The 26,795-nt window shown below is 41.2% G+C and overlaps 1 protein-coding gene across 6 annotated transcripts; it reads left to right on the top strand.

Moving 5' to 3' along the window:
• The first annotated feature begins 139 nt into the window (after positions 1-139).
• Positions 140-25,408, top strand: AMD1 (adenosylmethionine decarboxylase 1). Of its 6 annotated transcripts, XM_059700704.1 has the most exons (10): positions 140-580; positions 18,038-18,097; positions 18,388-18,474; positions 19,387-19,513; positions 20,732-20,834; positions 22,135-22,177; positions 22,276-22,420; positions 22,543-22,635; positions 22,718-22,873; positions 23,268-25,408. In XM_059700704.1, exons 1-10 carry the CDS (start codon positions 471-473, stop codon positions 23,406-23,408), a joined length of 1,065 nt encoding a protein of 354 aa, XP_059556687.1. In that variant the 5' UTR covers positions 140-470; the 3' UTR covers positions 23,409-25,408. The 6 variants fall into 6 exon arrangements, with proteins under 6 accessions (XP_059556687.1, XP_059556688.1, XP_059556689.1 ...); XM_059700705.1 differs by lacking the exon at positions 18,038-18,097; XM_059700707.1 differs by lacking the exons at positions 140-580; positions 18,038-18,097 and adding an exon at positions 2,580-2,697.
• Positions 25,409-26,795: the final 1,387 nt, after the last annotated feature.

Here is a 26,795-nt window from a genome sequence, read left to right as displayed (position 1 = left end):
GCTCCTTGCCGGCCGGCGGCCAGCCAGCCGCAGCTTGGCCGCCGGTGATGGACAGGCGGCTGCAGCTATGAGCCGCAGGGGCGGGACGTGCGTCACTTCCGGGCCTGTCGAGGGAGACGGCATATATAAGGGCGCTGCTCACGCAGAGCTCTCGCTTCCACAGTATGGCCGGCGACATTAGCTAGCGCTCGCTCAGCTCGCTCTCTAACGGGGGAACAGCGGACTACAAGAGACTGAACTGTATCTGCCTCTATTTCCAACAGACTCACGTTCAACTTTTCGCTCACACACATACAAAAGCCGGGAAAATTTTATTAATTCTTTTTTTAAAAAAAGTTAATATAAAACTGTAGCAAAAAAAAAAAAAAAAGGAACCTGAAACAGCTGGAACAATCCGCAGCAGCGGCGGGAGAAGAGATTTAATTTAGTTGATTTTCTGTGGTTGTTGGTTGTTCGCTAGTCTCACGGTGATGGAAGCTGCACATTTTTTCGAAGGGACCGAGAAGCTACTGGAGGTTTGGTTCTCCAAGCAGCAAGCCGACGCGAGTCAAGGATCGGGGGATCTTCGCACCATCCCAAGGTGGGTGCCCGCGGCGCTCGCCCACGGTCGGATCTGGGGCTGTCGCCGCCTGGGCGACACTAACCATGGGCGGAGGGTGGGGAGCCGGGCTCTGCAGCCTTCAGGAGGGAGCAGCTCCGCCTTCGGGGGTTATTTCGACGCCGCGAGAGGGGCCCCCGGTGCTGGAGGGAGCGCCCGGTCCATGCGGAGCCCGGGCCGGTCTCTCGCGTAGCCGTTGCCGGGCCGGGCGCAGTCCGGGGGGAGGGGAGGAGGCCGGTGCGGCCGCCGCCGCCGCGTGCTCAGGTAATGGCCCCGGCTGGGCCGCGGGCGGCGCCGCTCGGAGCGGCTTGGCGGTTCGAGGCCCCGGGCGAGGGGGCCTGGGCGGCCGCGGGTGCTCCCTCCCGGCAGGTGTGGCCGGGCGGCCACAGTCAGGCGCTCATTCGGGCGTGCCCGCCTCGGGGGTTGTGGGAGGGAGGGAGGGAGAGAGGGCGCGGGTCTGAACCGGGCTCGCTCTCCCCGCGTGCAGCGGATCGGAGCGGCCCTCCGCGTCCCAGGCAGGCGCTGGCGAGCAGGCCTCCAGCTCGGCCCGCGCTGGCGGCGTGTGGCGCCCGGGCGGCGGGAATGAGGGGGGTTGGGGGGGCGGCGGTGTCGCAGTGGCTGGGCCCCACCGCCGCCCTAGCACGCTCTGCACCAAAGCCTGTCGGGGCGTTCCCCGCCGACGGCCGCAGAGCCCGCGAGGCGTGCCCCCGCGACTCTTGACCTTGGGTGTGTGTAACCTGTTCCCGAGCCGCCGGGGTCCTGCCGAGGTGGGGGCAGAATAGGGTTGGCGGTGTTGACGCGCTAGAGGCCCGCCGGGCCCGGGGCTGAAAACCTTGAATGCAGAAGCCAGCAAAGGCCTCTGGGGCCCCAGCTTCCCACCCCGGCAGTCCCGCGAGGGAGCTGGGCTGGTGGCTCGGGGAGCGAGAGGTCTCGTAGGGGGTCTTGGGGTGTCCGAGCGCGGGCGATGCCGCCGGTGCCTGGGCCTGCCGCCGGGGCACGCTGACCGCCAGCCACCCCTGCCGCTCGGGCTCCTCCGCACACGAGTGCGGCGGTTTCGCGCAGGAACCGGCGCGGCCGCTTCATTGAGCGGGGACGGCCAATGAGCGCCCGGGCCCCGCCGAGAGCCCGGCCGGGGCGCGGGCCAATGGGCGTCTCAGGAATGTGGGCTGCCGCTCCGCTGTCGCTGACAAAAAGCCGCTGGAGAGGGGACTCCGGGAGGACACGTGCTGCCGGGACGTGACGGCGTCAGGCCTGGAGGGGTCCTCCCGTAGAACTGCCTCCCGTGGAACAGCGTCGTGAGAGCTCGTGTTACGTACGGGTCTCCTTTTTTCCAGCTTTGCGCGACCCTTACGGTGTTTGCCGTGCGCCAGGCTCAGTTCTAAGCACTTTATATATGTGTTGTAGGAAGCAGTGGCTTTTCTTAAAGATATATGGGGAAGCTTAGTATTGCCTCCATTTCACCGATGGGAAGGAAAACTCCCTGGTGTTGGTGATAAACTTTGGAAAAACGATTTAGAAAATCTTAACTTATAAAAATGAATAGCCTTGTTTTGCCCTGACTCACGGAATGTTTTAAAGTTTTATTTGTAAGGACACGTTCTTAATAAAGGGACGGGGATTTTACCCTTTATCCAAGTTCTTGGGGAGAAATGCCAGATTTTAAGCTTGGGTTGTTTTGGGTTTTGGTTGGTTGGTTGGTTGGTTTTTTTTGTAGTTAAGAGTTCCCTGAGTCCAGGAGGGAGAGAAAGGCTTGTAAAAGGGCAGCTTGCTTTCTTTAAATACTTAAGAACCACTTTTCCTTTGTGCCTTTATCAGTAGCAATGATCTTACTACTTGAATATGGCTCATAAAATGGCAAAATGTTTAATCTTCGAGGACAGAGTATTCTGTTTTGTATAGTTCATAATTTAGTGCACGTCTTGTACATATTTAACATTCATTAAATCACTATTTTGAGGGTTTTCTCTAGGGTGTTTCAGCAGTTGTAGATGGAGTAACTAAGAACGAAAAAAATCTTTATCGATTTAACTGAGAAGTCCATTGGTAGCCTTTCTGGGAAAGTTTTTCCGTGAACTGTCAGTCAAGCAAGAATGCACCGGGTAGGTTATGTTACTAGGAGATTTTAAAAGTACCTGGAAAAATATTTGATGCGTGATGACCTGGCAAGAGGGTGGAAGGATAATCGTCATCTAGAAGAATATGCATAATGAAATGATGCCTGGCCTCAGGAATGTCTAGATTTTAATCAAACACTTAATGACTAGCTGTGGTATATTTTCATATCTAAATGGAGATAATAATGGTACCTACTTCACGGGGTAGTTGTGAGGATTAAGTGGGTTAGTGTATATTTGGTGCTTAAAAACAGTGACACATAGTAAGTAACCACTGTACAAATGTTACAAGTGTTTTATATTTATCTTTAGAACAAAATCAATCTCTCCCTTCCACCCCCATCAACCAAGGATGGAGAATTAAGTTTATTAGATTGTAATTTTAAAAGGCTACACATTAAAGGGTGCCCTAATAATTTGATGTAGTTTTTATTCAAATAGAGGAGAGAGTGTCACTGGGAAGCTTTAGATTTATTATTCTGTAGAAGGATTAGTATCATGAAGCAATTTTTAGTAGTTTTGTTTTTAAAATGATAAAAATTTGGAAGCCAAAAATCCTTGCTTGTCCTTGCTTCATGTCCTCCTTGCTTGTCCTTGCCTCATGTCCTTACTCTCAGTAATTCCATTAAAATGTAGATGGAAGGTTATAATTAAAAGATTTTAATAGATTTGTAGATTAAAATTAAAAAGTAAATCTACTTTTTACACTCTATATCAAATGTAAAACCTAAGGACATTGAGAGTGAGCAGGCACAAATGTCCTAACAGGATTACTACATACGCTACAACATTGAACGTGTTATAGGAAAATTCCTAGGGGAAAAAAAATACCTTTCCAAACATTGGTGTAAGAAGAAATATAAATGTAAGTAGTCCTATAACCATTTCATACATTGAATTAGTCATTAATCAATCGTCCCATAAAGAAAATTCTGGGCCCAGATGGTTTCACTAGAGTATTCTCTCCAACATTCAAGGAAGACATAATTCCAGCCTTTTACACACATTCTTGTGAATAGGGAGGAGATACATTTCCTAGCTCATTTTGGGATTAGCATAATTTTGATATCCAAACCCTGACAGGCTGTGAAGGAACCAGAACTCTAATGCAGTGCTGGTGAGGGTGGAATGTGAACAAACCACTTTGGGAAATGGTTTGGTAGTTTCTCAAAGATTCAGTTTCTGTAAAATTCTAGAAAATGCATACTAATCACACCAGTGGTTGCCTGAGGTTTGGGAGTAAAGAGAAGGGTGGATTATAAAGAGGCCTGAGGGACCTCTGGGGAGTGGTAGAAGTGGTCACTACCTTGTGATTGATTGTTTTACAAGTAGGTGTGTATGTCAGAAATCTTGTAAATAAATGTAAAAATGAATAGAATTTATTTTAAAATAAATACATGCCTCCAAACAACAATCTGATTTTTGCATAGTAGCTTTATCTTGTCAGTGATTCTCACCATGCCTATGATTGAATTGCCTCGCTAACAGGAACATTAATTTAGTTGTTATTAGCATATATGTTGTATTTACTGCTACAAACCAAAGAATAATTTTGGTTGCTGTTGCGCGCTCTCTACCCTCCCCCCAAGTATGTAAACTTAGCAATTTGCATCTGTGTGAAATCAACTTAGAGCATTATAAATCCCCAAACTCTTTGTACAATAACAAAGATGAATATGAATTTGGAAAACAGCTGAAATGATTTTGGGGAAAAGATGCTTTTGTGAAGTATAAGGACAAAAATATTTAATTGGAAGTGGTGTGGAGCTGGAAGAATTGTGACATGAAAATAATTCTAAAGATTTGAACCGAGAGAAAACCGTAAGGTAATTTTGAAGGCAATATTCCAACAGAGTTTGAGGAGGTGATAATTGACCAAAGAAAGAAGTATAATATGAAAAATCTGGCTGTTAGTAAAATAGCTTATCTTCTGAATACAGATTTTTTAAACTTTTTGTTGAAACATAAAAAGTTATAAAAATCATAATGCAAACCTAGTTTTCATTAACTGATCACACTCATGTCACTGAAGTTTAAGGAATATAACTAGCCAGAAGTCCTACTTGCACCTCTAACAATTACTTTCCTGCCCCCTCTACCCCTAGGGTCACTGTCCTAACTTCTAACATACCATAGATATGGAATCATTTAGTTTGCATCATGTAAGGCCTCCTACAGTCAATATTATGTTTGAGGTTTTGTAGTTCATTCTCATTGTTGTGCTTGTAGTTGTTTTGTGTTGATATACCACAATTTATCCATTCTACTGTTCATGGGCATTTGAATAATTTCTAGTTTGCTAATACAAATAGGTTGCTATGAACACTATTGCATGTGTCTTTTAGTGAACATTATGTATTTCTGTTAGATAAACATACCTCTAGGAGTGTAACTGTTAGGTCAGAGAGTGCATATATCTAGCATCTATTAATAGCCAGCATTCTCTTAGATCTGCAGTTAGGCTCAATGCATTCAAGCCTCAGCACAATCTTTGTAGTTTTAGCCTCTTTTTTGAAAATCGGCTTAGTCTGCCCACCATAACCACTCTGCTTCCTGTCATAATGCCACTTTCCCTGTGCATACAGAGAATCCTTGCCCTTCTTGTACTGTGTTACTTTGTGGGGTTGATGCTTGCCACACTTCTTACAGAAAGTTCAGCGGGTGTTAGGAACGTTCACATGTTTGCAAGAGCGCTATCAGCAGGGAAAGCTAACCACTTGTCTTTTTAATTTTAGCTATTGTGTGTGTAGTAGTAGTAGGTATTTCCCATCAGACTAATGGAGTTGAGCTTCCTTTTTTATACCTTTATATCATTTGGATATCTTTTTTTTTATTATTGATTTTTCACAGAGAGGAAGGGAGAGAGATAGAGTTAGAAACATCGATGAGAGAGAAACATCGATCAGCTGCCTCCTGCACATCCCCCACCGGGGATGTGCCCGCAACCCAGGTACATGCCCTTGACCGGAATCGAACCCGGGACCTCTCAGTCCGCAGGCCGATGCTCCATCCACTGAGCCAAACCGGTTTTGGCTCATTTGGATATCTTTTGTGAAATGTTTGTTCAAGTCTATTTTTTTCTGGGGTGACTTTATTTATAGTTCTTAATATGTTACGGATGAAATCTCTGTCCAATATCACAAATATATCCTCTATGGGTTTCCTTTGAAAGTAGAAACACCTTAAGTTTAATATAGTTCAATTTATTAATATTTCCCCTTTAATGGTTAGCAGTTTTTATGTACTATGTTGACATAAGAGACATCCAAACCTGTAGAGAATCTTTGAGTTTATTTGAACCAAGCTGAGAAAATTTGCTGGGAGGCAACGGGCTGAGAAAGTGCTTTGGAAAATGTCAGTTTTACCACATATTTTATACATCAGAATACAAGAGAAAAGACTTAGAGGGGTTACATGAAATTTCTTGGTGATTAGGGAGGTGAGAGAATGCAAAGCTTGGAAATCTCTGGAACTGGATCCAGCTGTTCTCAACCTGTGGGTCACGAACAATGAAAATACATCCTGCATATCAGATATTTACATTACGATTCATAACAGTAGCAAAATTACAGTTATGAAGTAGCAATGAAAATAATTTTATGGTTGGGGGTCATCACAACAATAGACACTTCTTTTACATTGGTGGGTATAGGATACCTAACTGAACAATTAACATTAAAACAGTGAGGGTTCTTTGGTTTGCTCTGGTACAGTGATTGTGCCCGTAGGGGTCTGGAAAAAAAATGACTCTGACAAAGATGTGTTGCAAAAAAGACAATAGGCTCAGTTAAGATAAAGGTTGACCTTTGTCAATGAATATTCCTGCCTGGTACAGGACTACCTGCCATGACTCACTTTTATTTTTTACCTCTATCCATTTATTTTTTTTACTTGAAACTATTACAGATGTCCCCATCCCACCCTTCCCTCTGGCCATCCCCACACAGTTGTTTGTGGATTATGCATTATATGTTCTTTGGCTAATCTCTTCATCTTCTTTCTTGCAGTTTCTCCTCCCCTCAAACAGCTGTCAGTCTTTGTCTTGTATCCATGCCTCTGTTTCTCTTCTGTTCCTGTTTATTTTGATCATTAGATTCACTTTTAGTTAGGAAGTTTTCATTTCAGACCATCTTAGGTGGTTACTTTAGGTCTTTGAGTTTGTAAGGCGGCCATGCAAGCCTCCCATGAGCTTGTCCACAACTATTTGAGATATCTTTGCTCATCCCTCAACATTGTTTTACCTTTCATATTCATATCTGCAGTCCATCTGGAGTTGATTTTTTTTTTTTTTAATGTGGCATGAGGGAATAGAACACACGTAATGTAAAATAGGCTTATCTTCCCAGTCAATTTTGTAATACCGGTAATCTTTTACTAGTTTCTCAAGGGAGATAAAAGGGACACATGTAATTGAGGGGAGGGTCATTTTTAATAGAAAATTTTGTCTGGTATGGGCTGGGTTAAAGAATACTGGTTAATCATCTGTTGGTGGAAAGCAGTAGTCCTGGCATATCCAAGTAAATAAAGGAAAGGATGATGTGTCCTAAAACTGACTTATTTCACACGGTATTTAAAGTTGAAATGTAAAAAGAAGGAGTAATATCTTAACCTGCAGTTTTGTCTACTAATTTTTCAGATTTCAAAAGTGTAAAAATGTCAAGTTCCTGCACTAATTTGGACCAAATAAAAGTCTTATTTTAATGGCAGCTTTGGGATGGATGGAAGTAATGGAGAGGAAGTCTGTCAGAAAATAAGAAAATTTGGTAAAAAGAAAAGATAGTTTAATTTGATCTTTAAGGACAATAAAGAAGGCTTTTTGCTTTTGATTTATCACAAATCTGACTTATTCTTAGTAGGAGGTGGGAAATTCTAGTGAAAGTAAAGAGAATACATAAAGATTTCATTAATTGTGAGAAACTTCCAGGTATTTTATTTTTATAAGCTAAAATATAACTTGCAAGTAAAGTATTAGGGGCAGTTGCAAAGATAGTAAATCACACCTCAGCATTACCTTTCCCAGAACTCATGCATTACTTGACTACATCATTGCACAGTATTGCAGAATTGATCATTTACATTGAAGGAGTTTACAACCCATTGCTAAAAAACCTTTCAGTTTAAATGCTTTGGAGTAGAAAAGTTTCCTGTTGAATTAAACTTGTTACATTTCTAACAGTTTCAAAAAGTTTGAACTGCTGTCTCTAAACCACCTTTCTTTCAGAAGTGCACATTGCAAGTACTGTAAACAATAATTATACTGAAAGTGATTTAAATTTGGGGTAGAGATTTGAGATGGAGAATACTGTGATTATTGGGTTGATTTATTTGAACAAAAAGAGAATATTTATTTCTCCAGATATCTTGAATTAACTGCCCTAAGAAGGCATGCTCGGAATTTGTTTTGGTCAGCTTAGGACAGTGATGGCAAACCTATGATACATGTGTCAGAGGTGACACACGAACTCATTTTTTGGGTTGATTTTTCTTTGTTAAATGGCATTTAAATATAGAAAATAAATATCAAAAATATAAATCTTTTACTGTGGTTGCAAATATCAAAAAACTTATATATGTAAAAAAAAAACACATATATGTGACACGGCACCAGAGTTAAGTTAGGGTTTTTCAAAATGCTGACATGCCGAGCTCAAAAGGTTCACCATCACTGGCCTAGGCTTTGATGAATAATCTTATGTTTTAGGGTATGATGCTACGTTGGTAAGGTGTAGAGGCCTGAATGTAAGGAAAGTCATGCTATTAGCAAGCACAGTTGAGGGCAGCTTCAAATAGGCTTTTTGAGTAAATTGATAACTCTGAAACCAGCTTTAAGAAAGTAATCCATTAGTGGAATCTAATCACATGGAGGCCTTGTAAATGCAAATTTTCAGGCACCATCTGTAGTGTCTGACCTATTGGATCTCATAGTAGGATCAAACTCAATTCTAATTCCTTAGGTGATGGGTGAAAACCCTCCAGCAGCATTGTTCCCTCAGTCATTTACATTTTTAATTAAAGTTTTAAAAAACCTAACATGAAATTTATCATTTTAACCACTTTTGAGTGTACAGTTCAGGATTGTTAAGTATATTCTTACTAGTAGCCCTGTGCACAGATCCGTGCCCTAGTAGGTTGCTGCCGCCCTCCTGTAGCTCTTCACCCACTGCCCTGCCTCCCGCTTGCTTGCTGCCCTGCCCCCTCCTGTAGCTCTCTTGTACCTCGCTGGCCCATCCTCCTGCTGATCCATGATCTGGTCGTGATGCGCTTGGTCATTACATCTCACGTAACAGCTAATTAGCATATTAATCTCTTATTATATAGGATTGTTGTGCAACAGGTCTCTAGAACCTTTTTCATCCTGTGAAACTATATGTATAAAACTAGAGGCCCGGTGCACAAAAACTTGTGCACTGGCGGGGGGTGGGGGTTGTCCCTCAGCCCCACTTGTGCCCTTTCCCAGTCTGGGACCCCTTGGGAGATAACCACCTGTTGGCTTAGGCCCACTCCCCGGGTGGCAGATGGCAGGCCCGATCCCTAGGTGCCTGCCCCACCTCCCCAGGTTGCGCACAGGGCAGGGCCGATAAGGAGGTTGGCAGCGCCGGGGGTTGGGGCCCGGGTCCAGTCACACACGGCATTCCGCGCCCCCCCCCCCCCCGCCCAGGATCACAGATAGCAGGCCCAGATGGTAGCAGGACAGCTGGGATGGCACTGTCCCGCCCTTCCTGCAGTATGCAAATTAGCCATCATCTTTGTTGGTGGCTAATTTGCATGTCACTCTGATTAGCCGATGGGAGGCGTAGCGAAGGTATGGTCAATTACCATGTTTGTATATTATTAGATAGGATATTGTTTTCCCTCCTTTCTCCCCAGTCCTTGACAAACCACCTATCTACTTTATGATTTTGACTACTATAGATACTTCATATGACTGTTTTGGAACCTCATTAGTGGGATCACATAGTATTTGTCCTTTTGTGACTGGTTATTTCATTTAGCACAATGTCATTCATGTAGCATGGGATAAAAAATTTCCTTTAAGTGTGAATTATCCATTACACGTATATATACCACATTTTCATTATCCATTAATCTCTTGATGGACATTTGGGTTGCTTCCTACCTTTTGACATTTGTGAGTTACAATGAACATGGATGTACAAATACCTCTTCCAGATCTTGTTTTGAATCCTTTTGGATATATACCCAGAAGTGGGATTGCTAGAGCATGTGGTAATTTTCACCTAAGGTATACGCTATGTATTGTTACAATTTCTCCACTTCCTTACCAGCCTTTGTTATCCGCCCCCCCCCCCCTTTTTTACATCCTAATGGGTGTGAAGTGGTTTTGATTAGCATTTCTTTTGTGATTTGTGGTGTAGAACATCTTTTCATATGCTTGTTGGCCATTTTTGCATTTGGTGTTAGAGTTTCTTGTAGATTTTGGATGTTGACTTCTTGTTAGATATATGATTTGCAAATATTTTCTCACACATTCTGCAGGGTTTCTTTTCACTCTTGTCGAGTGCTTTCCTATGATGCACAGAAGTTACTAAGTTTGATACAGTCCTGTTTGTCTATTTTTGCTTTTGTTTTGTTGCCTGTGCTTTTTGTGTTTCATCCAAGAAAACATTGTCAAATCCAGTGTCAGACTTTTCCCGTGAGTCTTTAACCCATGTTGAGTTAATTTTTGCATATGGTGTGATGTAGGGCTTCAATTTCACTCTTTTGTGTGGAGACGCAATTTTCCCAACATTTAATAAAGAGGCTGTCCTTTCCCAGTTGTGTAGGTGTAGTCTTGGTATTTTTGTTAAAGATCATTTGACCTGAGGTGTTTATTTTTTACATTAAAAAAATGTAGTCAGGCCTGGCCAGTGTGGCTTAGTTGCTTGAGCATCATCCCATGCACCAAGAGGTTACCAGTTCCATTCCCAGTCAGGGCACCTGCCCAGGTTGTGGGCTTGATTGCCAGTAGGGGGCATGCAAGAGGCAGCTGATTGATGTTTTTTATCCTTGTTTGTGTCTCCTAAAATCAGAAAGAACTTTTTTTTTTTCTTTTGGTTAATCCTCACCCTAGGATATTTTTCCATTGATTTGTTGTTGTTGTTTTTAAGGGAGAGTGGAAGAGAGAGGAAAGACAGAAACATCAATCAATGTGAGAGAAACACATAGATTTGTTGCCTCCTTCATGTGCCCCGTCCAGGGCCTGGGCTGGGGAGGAGCCTGCAGCTGAGGTATGTACCCTTGGCTGGAATCAAACCTGGGACCCTTCAGTCCCCAGGCCGACCCGCTCTATCCACTGAGCCAAACTGACTAGGGCTAAAAACATTTTTTCAGTGTAGTCACTTGCCTATTTTATGTATAATGGAGTCAGCTGGTGTAGAAGTCTGTCTTGTCATTTTAATCGTATGTTTTCTCATGTAAACACCTCAACTTGTTCTATTTTTTTATTAGACCACACTCTTTTTTTTTTTTTTTCCAGGGAGGAAGGGAGATAGAAACATCAACAATGAGAATCATTGGTTGGCTGCCTCCTGCACGCCCCCTACTGAGCGGGATCAAGCCCGCAACCCTGGGCATGTGCCCTTGGCCAGAATCAAACATGGGACCTTTTAGTCTGTAGGGCAACACCAGCTTGGACTAGACCACACTCTTTAAGGAAGTTTTAAATATAAACTATGTCGTTAATGTTTTGCTTTTCGGGAATGGTAACGGATCATTCAGTCCATATACTGCCATTAGTAAAGGAGCACACTACTTTGGGATCATTTATCATGATCTGATAGTATTTTTTAGTACTTTACTTTGAAGTTAGGTTTCTCAACCTTGGCACTTTTAACATTTTGGGCTAGATAACTTGTGTCCTATTTACCTATGGCAGCGGTTCTCAACCTATGGGTCGCGACCCTTTGGCTGTTGAACGACCCTTTCACAGGGTCGTCTAACTAAGACCATCCTGCATATCAGATATTTACATTACGATTCATAACAGTAGCAACATAACAGTTATGAAGTAGCATCGAAAATAATTTTATGGTTGGGTCACAACATGAGGAACTGTATTTAAAGGGCCAGAAGGTTGAAATCACTGACCTATGGTGTAGCAGCATCCCTGGTCTCTACCAACTACATGTCTGCAATGACAAACCCCCCACCGATGTGACAACCAAAAAATGTCTCTAAATACTGCCAAATGTTTTCTGGGTGACAGTCATCCTCAGTTGAAAACCAGTGAGGTGAGGTGGCTGCACTTATGTAAATAAAATGTAATTCAAATTAGAATATGTTCCTTTACCTATGAATTTTTATTGTTTTATAACACCTTGCAATTGTGTAATATTTTGAATGTCTTTTGCAATATTTTCCAATCACTAAATCAACACTATGAAATACATTCCAAAATTGTCTTCTTTCTTCTGCTTTGTTGTCAATTTATGATTTATTGAACTCATCCTATATAACAAGGGGGAATATGCTAATGGGTCCTAACGGTGTCCGAGTCACGACCAGTCAAAGGTGCATGCACACAGAAGCTGGAGGGCGGAGGCAGGGACTTGTGCCACCAGGATGTGAGGCTGCTGCCGCTAGAGGGGGGGCGTCAGGACGGGGGTGGGGCCTTGGCAGAGAGCTCTCAGCACTCCTGCACTGGGGTCTGAAGGTGCAGAGAGGAAGGGAGAGCAAATAGGCAGTTAGGGGGTTTAGGCCAGGAGGGGAGAGCAAATAGGCAGTTAGGGGGATCAGACAAGGAGGGGAGAGCAGTTAGGGGCATCAGGCAGGCAGGCAGGCAAGCTCTTAGGAGCCAGTGGTTCTGGATTGCGAGAGGGATCCAAGATTGGAGAGGGTGCAGGCCAGGCTGAGGGGGGACCCCCCCCCCTCCCCGCACGAATTTTTATACTATCTCACTTTGAAATCACAAACAAGGAATTTAGAAAATGCCTTGGTCAACTGTACAAAATACTTGGTCTTTTTCATCATTAAATTTGGACATAAAGCAGGGCACTTAAAATCTTTTCTCTGTAACAGGTGTCAGCAAAAATCTATAAAGGGCCAGATAGAAAATTTAAAACTTTGCAAGGCAGACAGTACAGTTTATGTTGCAACTACTCAGCTATGACCTTATAGGGAGAAAGCAACCATAGACACTATATAAATGAGTGGGTGTGGCTAGAATCCAATAAAGCCGCATTTTATTTACAAAAGGAGGCTTATTTTTCCCACAGAAATGTGATTGAATGATATGCTGGAATTCTCAGCTGTTTGGGTGTTGGTCTTTCACCATTCACTTAATGCACATGTATAGCAATTGTATTAATAGCTTCAGTTTTCTGTCACATCTTTCTTGCCCGTCCCCCCGACTTGTTACCTATAATAATAAAAGCATAATATGCTAATTAGACCAGATGTCCTTCCGGACGAAGCCGGGGCACCCGGGGCTGTGGGTGCCGGCAGCCGGGGAAAGGAAGGCCTACCCTTACACGAATTTCGTGCGTCGGGCCTCTGGTATTTATTATATTTCTGAGCCTAGCAGCTCTCCTAGGATTATGTCTTTATAACCACTTGGTTGATAGACCATCCAACTGTGTTTAAGGTGTTTTCACACAATTGCTTTCTTTCACACTGACTTTGGAAAAATAATGACTGCTGGAGGATTTCTGTTTGGTTGCAGAATTTAAGTAATGGTGAATGACTTACAGGAGCACTGTGTGGTTTCCATTAAGGTGGAATAAGCACCTTGCTGGATGCAACTAAAAACCCTGGACAGAATGCATGGTGAGGGCTCTGAAAAGTAAATGTTAGCAGGTGAATGGAAGAAGGAAACCAGAATTTAAAATGCCACTGGAACAGCCATGGTTTCCTGTTTCTTTTTTCCTCTGGAATCTCCTAGGGTGGTCTCAAAGGCTGCCAGAAACATGGGACTGCTGCACACGAGGTGCAAATAAAGAACTCCAAGAAGTCTCCTTTTTCTGGTCTGTAAAGACAGGAAGGAGGGGTCCCTTTGGCTCAAAGAGAATGGGTGGGATCCCCTTTTGGTTTAGTTTTATTTTGTTTTTCTTCTGTTCTTCCCTGCCACAGATAATGCAGTCCTGTAGTAATTGTAGCCAGGTAGATGCCTAAACTCCAAGGAGGGGGGAACATTTTTTGACCAGAAGAACTGTGGTCCCAAGATAGTATAGCATCAAGGATATCCCTGTTGTTGTTTTCCCTGTCATCTCCCCATTTGGCCCATGAGAGAGAGATAATCACAGGCTGCCTGCTGCAGAGTGGGAAACCTAAAGCCTTGGCTTTCTAGCCAGAGGACCAAAAAGTTCCCCTGCTTCTGCCATTGAGCCAGACATTGTCAGAGCTATTATGGAGAGGAGAAAAAGTTGAAGAAAGTTAAGTCCCATAAAGATTTATATGAATCCCCCTGAGCTGCTCATGTATGGCTCTGACCCTAAACAGAAGATCCAAGGCTTTGAGAACTGATAGCTCACCTCCCAGTACCAGACTGGCCACTGAGTGCATGATAGATCTGAATACCATCCTACATAATAAAGAGCTAATATGCTAATTAGATCAGACCGCCTTCCAGGCGAAGCCTGGGCTGTGAGGGCCAAGCATCAGGCCTCTAGTGGCATGCATAATAGCCTTCCCTAACTAAACTGAAACCTAACATAAACCCATAGAAAGAAGTTCAACAAGAACTTGAGGACTGAACCATAACATTTCAATTGCTTGCTAAAACAATTTTTAAATCAACATGCTCCATAGGATTTAAATACGATTTAAAATTATATAACTTGGCCTGGCTGGTGTGGCTCACCCTTGAAGGGTTATGGGTTCAATTCCCTGTCAGGGCCATGCCTGGGTTGCAGGCTCAATCCCAGTCTGGGCATGTGTGGGAGGCAGCTGTTCTATCTCTGTTGCTGCCTCTTCCCCCTGCCCCCCTCCATAAACATTTTTTAAAAATTATATAACATGATCAAAATGTTCAGGCTGCAATGATAAATTGCTCAATTATACAGAAGATCAGGATATTCTCGGTGTCTCTTGTAGGGAGCCGATATGGGGTTAAGCCTCGGACTGACCTGTTGGTAAAGTCACAAACAATTCCCAGCTTAGAGGACACAGTCCTCTTAGCATAATTAGGCTTGACCTTATAACACTCCCTAGATCTTATCTGGGAAGCTAATGGGCTGAGGAAGTGCAGGAAGTATAACCATGGTGTAAACAAGTGAAACTCACAAGAACAAAAACAAGTGAAACTCACAAGAACAGTGTAACTTTGGAAACCATTACCTTGTTTACCTCTCACTATAAAATCAAGGCTCAGCTTGCCTTGGGATCTCTCTCTCTGAGGCCTCAGCCAGGCACAGGGAAGATCCACGGAGACTATAGAGAGTTCTGAACGCCGTCTCCGTGTAAAACATTCTTCGCGGACTCCGTCCACACCTTTGGGAACCCCTGGACAGCTGGGGCAGGCCCCCAGCAGTCTCTCAAAGGAAGACAGTCAACATATACCAGCCTTGAGGTGATGCTGATCAAGATTTAAAGACAGCTGTCATAACGATTTTATAAGTAAGAGTGAATACTCTTAAAATGAAAATAATTACTGAAATAAAAATTACTGGATGGGCTTAAATAGAATGGACATGACAAAAGAGTGAATGAGTTTATCCAGTCAGCAACAGAGAATAAAAGCTGAGACTTAAATGTAAGTCGTGAAACTATAAGCAGCAAAATCTCAGATATCTCTTGTAGCAATCTGTTTACTGATACATCCCCTGAGCAAAGGAAACTAAGGAGCAAATAAACAAATGGGACTATGAAAATTAAAGTTAATGCACAGCCAAAAAAAACAACACAAAAACAAACCACAAAACCATCAACAAAATGAGAAGGAAGCCCTCTGTATGGGAGAACATATTGGGCAATGATACATCTGATAAAGGTTTAATACCCAGAATGTTTAAGAAACTCATGTAACTTCTTATGTATTTACTGGAGGCCCAGTGCACAAAATTCGTGCAGGGGGAGGGTGGGGTGGGTGTCCCTCAGCCCCGCCTGCACCCTCTCCAATCTGGGATCCCTCTCATAATCCAGGACTGATGGCTCCCAACCGCTCGCCTACCTGCCTGGCTGATTGCCACTAACCACTCCGCTGCCAGCCTAATTGCCTCCAACTGCCCTCCCCTGCCAGCCTGGTTGCTCCTAACTATCCTCACCTGCGGGCCTAGTCACCCCAACTGCCTTCCCCTGCAGGCCTGCTCGCCCCCAACTACCCTCTGATGGCCTGATCACCCACAACTGACCTCCTCTGCCGACCATCTTATGGTGGCCTTCTTGTGTTCACATGGGGGCAGCCATCTTATGTGTTAGAGTGATGATCAGTTTGCATATTACCTCTTTATTAGATAGGATACCTTTTTTTCCTTTATTTTTCCCTTTATTTTTTGGAACTCATACAACCTAACCAAAAGAAGACAAACAATCCAATTAAAGAATGGCAAAGACCCAGCCAGTATGGCTAAATGGTTGAGCGTTGACCTATGAACCAAGGGGTCACTGGTTCTATTCTAGGTCAGGGCACATGCCCGGGTTGCAGGTTCACTCCCCAGTAGTGGTTGTGCAGGAAGCGACTGATCAGTGTTTCTCTTTCATTGATGTTTCTATCCCTCCCTTCTCCCTCTCCCTTTCTCTCTCAAAATCAAAACAAATTTTTAAGAAAAAAAAAAAATACTAGTTAGTTGTATATCCATATGGCTTCAGTTTTGCTATTATTGCCTGTACTACAGACTTTCTACTTGATTGAAATAGACATTTTCCCAATTCATTAGAGAGCCACGTTGTATGCCCAAGATCTTGTGGGAATGCTTGTACTGTTGAATTGCCAGCCAAAGGCTTTTTTTTCCCTTCATTTTTTGATAATGTTTCTCAATTTTTAACATGCTTTAATCATTTAACTAGTGAAAAGTAATGGTTTTCCTTTTCATACACTCTCTCTCTCTCTCTCTCTCTCTCACACACACACACACACACACACACACACACACACACTAGTGTCCTGGTGCACAGATTCTTGCACATTGAAAGGAAATCAATTAGAAGAAATATTTTAATATCCCTATTCATGTCTTGATAATGAAAAGAAAATAGGATTCTACTGAGTCTACTATCTACCTACTCTAGGACTTGAGGCTCGGGAAAACACTTCACAAACATTTAAACTATAAAATGTTTGCACCTGACTATAAAGCAAGTCGGTTTCTTGGGCTGAAGAAACTCCAAGGAGCCTAGTCACCAGGGAGAGGAAGCTGGGCATTGCTACATGGCGTCATTACCCAGCATCCACAGCCACCGTTTCCGGGCTGAGCTGGGCTGTAGGCTGCACCATGGGGGATCTTGGCAGAGTTGGAAACTAGAGGCCCAGTGCACGAAATTTGTGCACAGGTAGGGACCCTAGGCCTAACCGGTGATCAGGGCCTTTTGGTTGCCAGCTGGGGCCTCCCTTCCCTGGCTGCCGGCCAGGGCCTTCCTGTGGTCAGTGCACATCATAGCGAGTGATGGGTCTCCCAGTCGAACTCCCATGAGGGAAAGTTGCATATATAGGCTTTTATTTTTACACACACACACACACTAGAGGCCCGGTGCATGAAATTCGTGCACTTGCGGGGAGTCCCTCAACCCAGCCTGCACCCACCCTCTCGCAATCCCGGAGCCCTTGGGGCGGGGAGGTGTCCAATTGCTGGTTTAGACTAACCCTCCAGTCAGACATCCTTATTGCTGCCGTGGATGTGGGAGCCTCTCCCACTTCCACTGCTGCGCTCACCAGCCGTGAACCCAGCTTCTGGCATACTGACCACCAGGGGGCAGCTACTGTGTTGAGCGTCTGTCCCCTGGTGGTCAGTGCGCATCATAGCGACCGGTTCTGCCATTTGGTCAGTTTGCATATTAGCCTTTTATTATATAGGATAGATGGCCAGTGCAGTTCATAGCAGCTCCTGCGTTGAGCATCTGCTCCCTGGTGGTCAGTGTGCGTCATAGCTACCGGTTGGACAGACAGACACTTAGCCTTTTATATAAATACTAGAGGCCCGATGCACAAAATTCATGCAAGAGTAGGCCTTCCTTTCCCCGGCTGCTGGCACTGGCTTCCCTCGCAACCCTGGCTTCATCTGGAAGGACATCCGGTCTAATTAGCATATTATGCTTTTATTATTATAGATAATTGGTTTCAGAGAGGAAGGGAGAGAGAGAAGCATCATTGATGGGAGAGAATCACTGATTGGCTACCTCCTGCACACCTCCTACTGGTGATCAAGCCCACAACTTGGGCATGTGACCCTGACAGGAATCAAATCCTGGACCCTTCAGACAACAGGCCAACACTCTTGTCCATTGAACCAAACCGGTGAGGGCCTTGGTTTCCTTTTGAATTTCCTCTGTATATGGCTTGTTTACTTGTCTTTTTCTTAGTAAATTGCCAATGATGTTATCTTATTTAATGGATGTCAATATAGATAGACAATTTTGGAACAAATCTAAATGTTGATATTCATAAGAGAAGCTACTATTAGAATGTGCCAACAAATATAAAATACGTTTTGTTGATCATTGAAAAACTCTTCTAAATGTGATTTATAATTTTTGAGAGTAGGCAAATAGTATAATGAATCAATCATCTTTTTTATTAAATGATAGATCCGAGTGGGACATACTTTTGAAGGATGTGCAATGTTCAATCATAAGTGTGACAAAAACTGACAAGCAGGAAGCTTATGTACTCAGGTAAGTCCTGTAAAATAAGAGTTACCTAACATTTCTGTCTGAATTTTACTATATATAGAATAGCAAATTGTTCCCCTGGACCTTAGTTCTATAATTATTTTAACCTTATTTTTAAAAATACGATGTAAAATAAAATGTTAATTCAGGTATCCCTAGGCAGTAGGTTTTGAAGTCTTACCTGAAAGATCTTCAAGATGGTTGCCATCTTTACCTATTTGTAGTGAGCAGGAAGTATCTATAAAGTGGGTAGAATGACATTGTACCTTTACCTTGGAGATTGGAGTCTTACTTTTAGTATATGCCTCTCAATATCAGAGCCTTAGGCAAAGTGAGGTTAGCTCCGCTGTACAAATAGGATTGCCATCTATAACAGAAAAAAGTCATTCAACCTCTTTATAGGTACAAAGATAATTTATTCAATAAATACGTTGAATTCTTATACATATTATAATGGGCCTTGGATTGAACAAGGTTCCTAAGGTACCGTAGAGATATAATGGTGAGTGAAAACAAACATTCCTTTCTTCTCTGGGCTTATTACCTAGTGTAAGAAGTAATGAGATGGCTATAGAAATACATGTGAGAGTGGATGGTGCAAGATGATGTAAAGTATGAATTTAATAATGTCTTAGGATAGGTGAGGAGAAAAATTTAGTAGTAAAAAAGAGGGTGTGTATAATGAGCTAATATGCTTTATAATGAATTTAAGGACTATTTCTGTGAGTTCTAGTACTTAAACGGGTTTTTGTATAATAGAAGAGGAAGACTACTGTAGTATATTATTTGCTTCCTTGAGGTTTTAACATTTAAAATTAGCAAAAATTTATATTGTAAGTTATAGTCCAATAATAAGTTAATTGTATCAAAAGTACATAAATAGCATTATAATATTGTAACTTTTTTTAATTGTAGTGAGAGTAGCATGTTTGTCTCCAAGAGACGTTTCATTTTGAAGACATGTGGTACCACCCTCTTGCTGAAAGCACTGGTTCCCCTGTTGAAACTTGCTAGGGATTACAGTGGGTTTGACTCAATTCAAGTAAGTAATCAAAAAACATTATTTAATCCTTTAACTTATAAATAAATTCGTATACTTATTGCTTTGGTTGTAATGGGTAAGGGTGGGCACACCATGAGAGAAAGAATATTCTTCCTGATGCGGAAGAATTGCAGAATATGGAGGAAGCAGAGAATGAGTTGGGATAAAATCCATATGGGAGAAAGAAATGAAGAAACCAGACATGTTCAATATTTAACTCCTTGAAATGTTAATATGAAGGGCAAAGAAACTAAGAAAATAAGTGACAGCAAGAAAAATTCAGTTTTCATAATAAAAAGTTGATTATGTTAAGAGCAACCGTATATAGAGTTAAATTCTGATAACATTTAAGAATTAAGGCGATAGCCCGGCTGGTGTGACTCAATGGATTGAGCATTATCCCATGGACCAAGAGGTCCCAGGTTCCATTTCTAATCAGGGCACATGCCCAGGTTGTAGGCTCGATTCCCAGTAGGGAGCATGCATGAGGTGGCTGACCGATGTGTCTCTCTCGTCGATGTTTCTATCTCTCCCTCTCCCTTCCTCTCTGAAGTCAATAAATTTTTTTTTTTTTTTAAAGAATTACGATGTTTACTTAGGGCATAATTGTTCTGATGAGCAGATGTTGAATTTTAGTATTTTACCTAATTAGGGTAAAGGCTATCTTGTTACTAGGACCTAAGAAAGTTTTTAATTATTGATCCTCATAAGAAACTCAAGCAATATGTCCTTAATTTTTTGATCACTGACTCTTTTCTTAAGGATATATTTTTCGTTGATTCTGGAGAGATAGAAACACTGATGTGAGAGATAAACATTGATCAGTTGCCTCATGTACATGCCCCCAATGGGGAACAAACCCAACAAACCCTGCTATGTATCGATTGGGATTGGAACCCCCGATCCTTTAGGGCAAAGGATGACCACTGAGTTACACTGGCTAGTGCTGAATCACTGACTCTTAAAGTTTAATGTACACATGTTCTCCCACAAAATTTTGGTTTACATGCCTATTTAATGCCCAGATCAGAAATCACTGCTTTATTGTATTTTAATTGGTATCGTTGTTATGACCCATCATCTGTAGGATGGGCATTTTAGTTTGTAGAAAGTCATTAATGCACTTATATTATTGCTATGCTGAGACTTTTCCACAGTTTACAAAGTTGTTCCTAATAGCACTTGACTCATGGATATTGGTTTATCTTCCCTTTTTAGAGCTTCTTTTATTCTCGTAAGAATTTCATGAAGCCTTCTCACCAAGGGTACCCACACCGGAATTTCCAGGAAGAAATAGAGTTTCTTAATGCAATTTTCCCAAGTAAGTTTAAATAAATAGAATTGAAACCTGCTTTATTAAAGTTAGAGGTATATCTTTTCAGAAATCTTTATATATATGAAAGCACATTTATGCAAATGTAGCATGTTTATAATTAAGATAAGTGTATCAATATAGTTGATTATAAATTTTAGAGTATATGTGTGTGCACCTCGGGTCATTGTTGTTAAAATGATAGACAATGAAACGAATTCATCTTGATCCAGTCACTTGCTCGGATTTATATCTAACTTAGTGTATATAAAGGCTATGATCCCTTCATCCAGAAAAATGCCCAGTGAGTGACTGCATAATCCTCTGTTAAGACACTGATCCAGCATTCTATACAGGAATTAAGCTGCTTTATAAATGACCAGCACAATGAGATCATATGTGCCTTCAGTATACTAGGCAAGATTTTCTTTCATTTACAAAACTTTTATTTAGAGATCTTTTTTAAAAAAACACATATTAAGGATATGTGTGTGTTTTGGGTTTTGTTTTGTTTTGCTTTTTTGAGAGAGAGATGTGAAAAAGAAACATTGATCAGCTGCCTCTCATGGCCTGAACAGGTATCAAACTTGCAACCTAGGTATATGCTCTGACTAGGATTTGAGCCTGCAACCCTTTGGTGTATTGGGCAACACTCCAATCAACTGAATCACCGGCCAGGACTATAAACCTTCCTTTTTGAGCTTTAAGGTCAAGGAACTAAGGGTTTTCTAATCCAACACCCTTATATCCTAGATAAAGCTGATAACTTAGGATCATTTTAATAATTTGACAGTCACTCACTGGCATGATTTTAAAAGAAAATCAGATTTCTATTCTTATCTACTAATATGAAACTAAACTGGTCTAAATCAGAGAGTGCTAATTGTAACTTAATGTAAATATCTACCAATTGTTAATTTACTGTGTTGAGTGAGGCTTTGAAACAATATGGAAAGTATTACATAAAATAAGTTGTATTTACTTGGGAGAGTAGATAAATGGGCAACCAAATTCTATTTCCTAATGGAGTTTTAGGGGAGAAGGAACCATAGTTTTCTCAGCACCACTTAGACTGACTCACTGGCTGCTGAAGAGAATTTCTAAATGACAGTCAGTAAAATATATACATATATTTTAAAGGGTGATGGGGAAGAGTCTTGCCTACTTGTGAATTCACCCACTTACTTTCCTTCACTGATATTTCTGGTAGGAGGCAAATAGTATCATCCCAGCTATTGGAAGGGTGAGAAAAAAACCATCCTATCAAATGGAACTGTTGCATTTATTTTACTTTCTCCTCCCTCAACAGATGGAGCAGCATATTGTATGGGACGTATGAATTCTGACTGTTGGTATGTTGGACATAAACTTACTGATTTTTTTCTTGTATATAAGATTACTTTAAATTGCCAGTTGTCATTTTTAAAAATGAGTTTTTACTCTTGTATAGGTACTTGTATACTTTGGATTTCCCAGAGAGTAGGGTAATCAGTCAGCCAGATCAAACCCTGGAAATTCTGATGAGTGAGCTTGACCCAGCAGTTATGGACCAGTTCTACATGAAAGATGGTGTTACTGCAAAGGATGTCACTCGTGTAAGGATTTTCAGTAATTCTGGATTCTGCTTGGGGACTAAAGTATATTGTTTAACTCATTCTTGTTTTATTTTTTAAATTTGTATTTAATTCAGTCTCTTTTTTCTTTCTTTCCTTTTCAGGAGAGTGGAATTCGTGACCTGATACCAGGTTCTGTCATTGATGCCACAATGTTCAATCCTTGTGGGTATTCGATGAATGGCATGAAATCGGATGTAAGTAATAATATTTGCTTAATACTTATTTAAATATTTAAGTGTGCCCTTTCCATTATTAACACAAAATTATTTCTTTAAGGGAACTTATTGGACTATTCACATCACTCCAGAACCAGAATTTTCTTATGTTAGCTTTGAAACAAACTTAAGTCAGACCTCCTATGATGACCTGATCAGAAAAGTTGTGGAAGTCTTCAAGCCAGGAAAATTTGTGACCACCTTGTTTGTAAACCAGGTACTTTGTTTTTTGACAATAAAATCTTCCAGAAAATAAGGGTAGTGAGGAATGTCATAAAATGGTACCTATCAGTCAGATACTAGTTGAGGTTTTTGAGATGAAAAGTTTCCTCTGTTTCATTAAATTTCTGTTGGTTCTTGTTTTATATCTAGTTAATTGGTGGGCTCCCCCTGTACTGTTCATTGTCCCTGTTGGCAGGCCTGGGATTGGGATGGGGCTGGTGGACATAAATTATCTTATCTCACTTAAGCCCATAAGAAGGCAGCTAAGATATTTCAAATACCATAGTTTTATGAAGATAAATGTTTTAAATATTTGTGGCATGACTATGTTGTTTGTGAATCTTTTGCAGGTTGGAAGCACTAACAGTTTATTTAATTTTCTTCCCCAGAGTTCTAAATGTCGCACAGTGCTTTCTTCACCCCAGAAGATTGAAGGTTTTAAACGTCTTGATTGCCAGAGTGCTATGTTCAATGATTACAACTTTGTTTTTACCAGTTTTGCTAAGAAGCAGCAACAGCAGCAGAGTTGATTAAGAAAAATGAAGAAAAAACGCAAAAAGGAAACACACATAAAAGAAGGTGGTGGCTGCTTTTTAGATATTGATACCGGGGGCCATGCTTTCCATAACCACCACCTTGTAGTTGCAGAAAGCCCTAGATGTAATGATAGTGTAATCATTTTGAATTGTATGCATTATTATATCAAGGAGTTAGATATCTTGCATGAATGCTCTATTCTGTGTTTAGGCATCCTATGCCACTCTTGCTGTGAAATTGAAGTGCATGTAGAAAAAAACTTTTACTATATGAAACTTTACAACACTTACGACAACAATTCAATTTGGTTTATGCACAGTGTAATATTTCTCCAGGTATCCTCCAAAATTCCCCACAGACAAGGCTTTCGTCCTCATTAGGTGTTGGCCTCAGCCTAACCATCCGGGACTGTTCTATTAAATTGCTGCCAGGATGTTACATCCAGTTACCTCCAATTTCTAGGACATATTCTCTACTAATGTTATTGAAAACAATTTCTACTTCATTCAGATGTTTTTTTCAATGGCAATTAAAGTTTTTCTTCCACGAGTGGAGTCCTCTTAAGAAAGTGATTGCAGTTAATCATTTTGTGTACTACTGTTTTAACATTATTGCTTCCTGAGTTTGTATTCCTTTTCATTGATTTTGTTTCTTACCATGGTGTCTCCCCTCCCAACCCCGCCCCAATAAAGCAATACACTGTTACACTGGGTCTATACCAATCTTACACCCCAGAGGGGGAAAGGAGATGGACCCTAGGATTTAATTTTCTTTTAAGGTCAAGGGAGTTCTTATTGGCATTGGCTCTTTTAGAAGGTAGTGACAAAAGTAAACTTCTAGTGTTGATTAGCAAGGAAGACACAAATTAATATTAAACTACACTGGCAGAACTATATGGGAACTATTCCATTCTGTGCTCTCCAGTAAAATAAGATAGCTTCTCATGAAGACCGTACCGTGTCTTTACTAACTTGCTAAGTTAGTAGTATAAAAAGAATTTTATCACTAAATTTATTAGCAAGGCGAAAACAAAAGTTATACTGGATTTAGTAAGTCAAATCAAATCATTCACCTTAATTTTTATTTCAGAGCGGCATGAATGTCATTGCTATCTTGTGACCTCAAGTTCTGTGACTGTGATGCACATGATAGTGTTCTGACTTTATGTGTTCCTCTTACTGGTGTTTTCTTCACCACAGTTTCAGAGGATCATGTGAATGAGAACTGTTCCGGTTACTCAGACATACACAGGGAAGCAGAAGGCTGTCCGTAAAACATCCGAATATCCAAAATGGTCAGTGGGAAATGACTAGAAATACAGGCTTTTAGGAGTTGGCATTTTTAGCTGTATTTGCAAATACTGTGAGATTTAAGCAGCCTAGAAAACAGCAAAGTTGACTACATTTTGTATTCTGTCCTCACTTCTTTTTTTTCGTTGGGGCTTAATGCAGTGATGTTTTTGTTCCTTCCGTATTTATCAATGAAACACTTTTTTTTAGTGTTTCTAAACATAAAATCTACTTGGTTTTGAAATCAAGTGGTTGGATCACTTTTGACTTATTTTAAGCACATTCTTGATTCAAAGTTTCATTGAAGAAGCTTTCAATCAATGAATCAGTTTGATTCTGTAATTAGCACACAGTACCTACTGTTTTGGTGCTGTTTTGAGGACCAATGCTCAAAGTGGATTTTCTTGGAACAGTGTCCCAGTGGATTTAATGACATGAGTTGGCTTGAGGTCTATTTTTTTTTTCTAATACATTTAAGATTTCTACCTAATGTTGAAAAGCTACACAAATTTGTATGAAACAAAACCTAGAAAAATGAAAACTGTAGATTAAGTAGTAATTTAAATTAATCCTAGTATATTATGATAGAGGAGGGAAACTTTTGGTGCCATAATTTCTCTCTTCATGGTGGTGTTGGACTTAAATCAGGTGAAATGTATTTCTGTACCACAATTAAAGCTTCAATAAAAGTTTCCTTAATTGATTGTCTAGTGCCATTCAGAAAATTTCTGTTGATGTATTTTTTAAATAGTATACATTATCAAATATTAGGCATCTAAATGATTATTTCCTAAGATTTGTGAGTTATGAAGACAAAAGACCTTTGAGCTCCTGGGACTATGTACCAGGATATAAGAGATTAGAAAGGGTAAATAGTAAGAATTAGAATGTGTATTTGTGAGTTTGGTCTTAGGGAGTCAAAGGTTTGAAGGTAGAATGTTACCACGTTCATTTATGGAACAGGCCTCATAATGGTGGAATGGAGAAGAACAAGCTGTGAGCTTCCTGTACTTAATTGATGGTTATTTCTATTAACTAGAACACAATTATAAACTTGATCTTTTTGCCTACAAGAACTTGTTAATCCTCACCAGAGGATATTTTTTCCATTGCTTTTTTATTTTTACTTATTTATTTTTACAGAGAGGATGTGAGTGGGAGAGGGATGGTTAGAAACATCAGTGAGAGAAATATCAATTCAGCTGCCTCCTGAACACTCCCTACTGGGGATGTGCCTGCAACCAAGGTACATGCCCCTGACCGGAATAGACTCTGGGACTCTTCAGACTGCAGGCTGACACTAAGCCAAATCAGCTAGGGCTCCATTGCTTTTCAGAGAGAGTGGGAAGGAAGGACAGAGAGACTGGTTGCCTCTTGCATGCGTCGTCCCCTAGTAGGGGAATGAACCCACAACCCAGGCATGTGCCCTTGACCAGAATTGAACCTGAGACCCTTCAGTGTGCAGGCCAACATTCTAACCATGAAAGCACAACAGCAAGGGCTCGTGTACATATTTTGTGATTCTTTGGTAAAATTTCAGCTCCTCAGTCTCTTTGGCTACAGTAAACTGAGCATCAGAATTTAATGAAAATGTCTATGCACATCTTAGAATAAGCTTATTAGAGAATATTTTCCAAAATTTGAGTAAAGTATTTATTGCTTAGCATAATACTCCCCAGGTCCCTCCATGCTGTCTCAAAGGGATCTTCCTTTTTTGCCGCTGTATAGAAGTGCATATATTCTTTCTGGTTGATGTTCTGGATTTCTTAGGATATTTTCCTAAAAGTAGGATCACATAGTATTTACTCTTTATACCAGCAGTCACCAACCTTTTGGACCTCGAGGACCACCGGTTGGCAACCGCTGCTTTATACAGTGCGCTCATTTAGTAAAAAGTTTTTGAGAGCTTGAACCATGTATTGCTGAGTAGTATTCCTTAGTATTAATATTATACCACTTTTTTTTTTTTTTTTTTTACCCATTCTATTAATGAGCATTTTACTGATTTCCTGTTTGGGGAAAATATGAATAAAGCAGCTGTGAATGTTTGCATATAAATACTTTTGTGGCTTCTGGGTGTATAGTATTAAG

The sequence above is a fragment of the Myotis daubentonii genome, chromosome 6 (genome assembly GCF_963259705.1).
Source record: "Myotis daubentonii chromosome 6, mMyoDau2.1, whole genome shotgun sequence".
NCBI classification, from domain to species: Eukaryota; Metazoa; Chordata; class Mammalia; order Chiroptera; family Vespertilionidae; genus Myotis; species Myotis daubentonii.
This window is presented reverse-complemented; position numbering and strand designations above follow the sequence as displayed.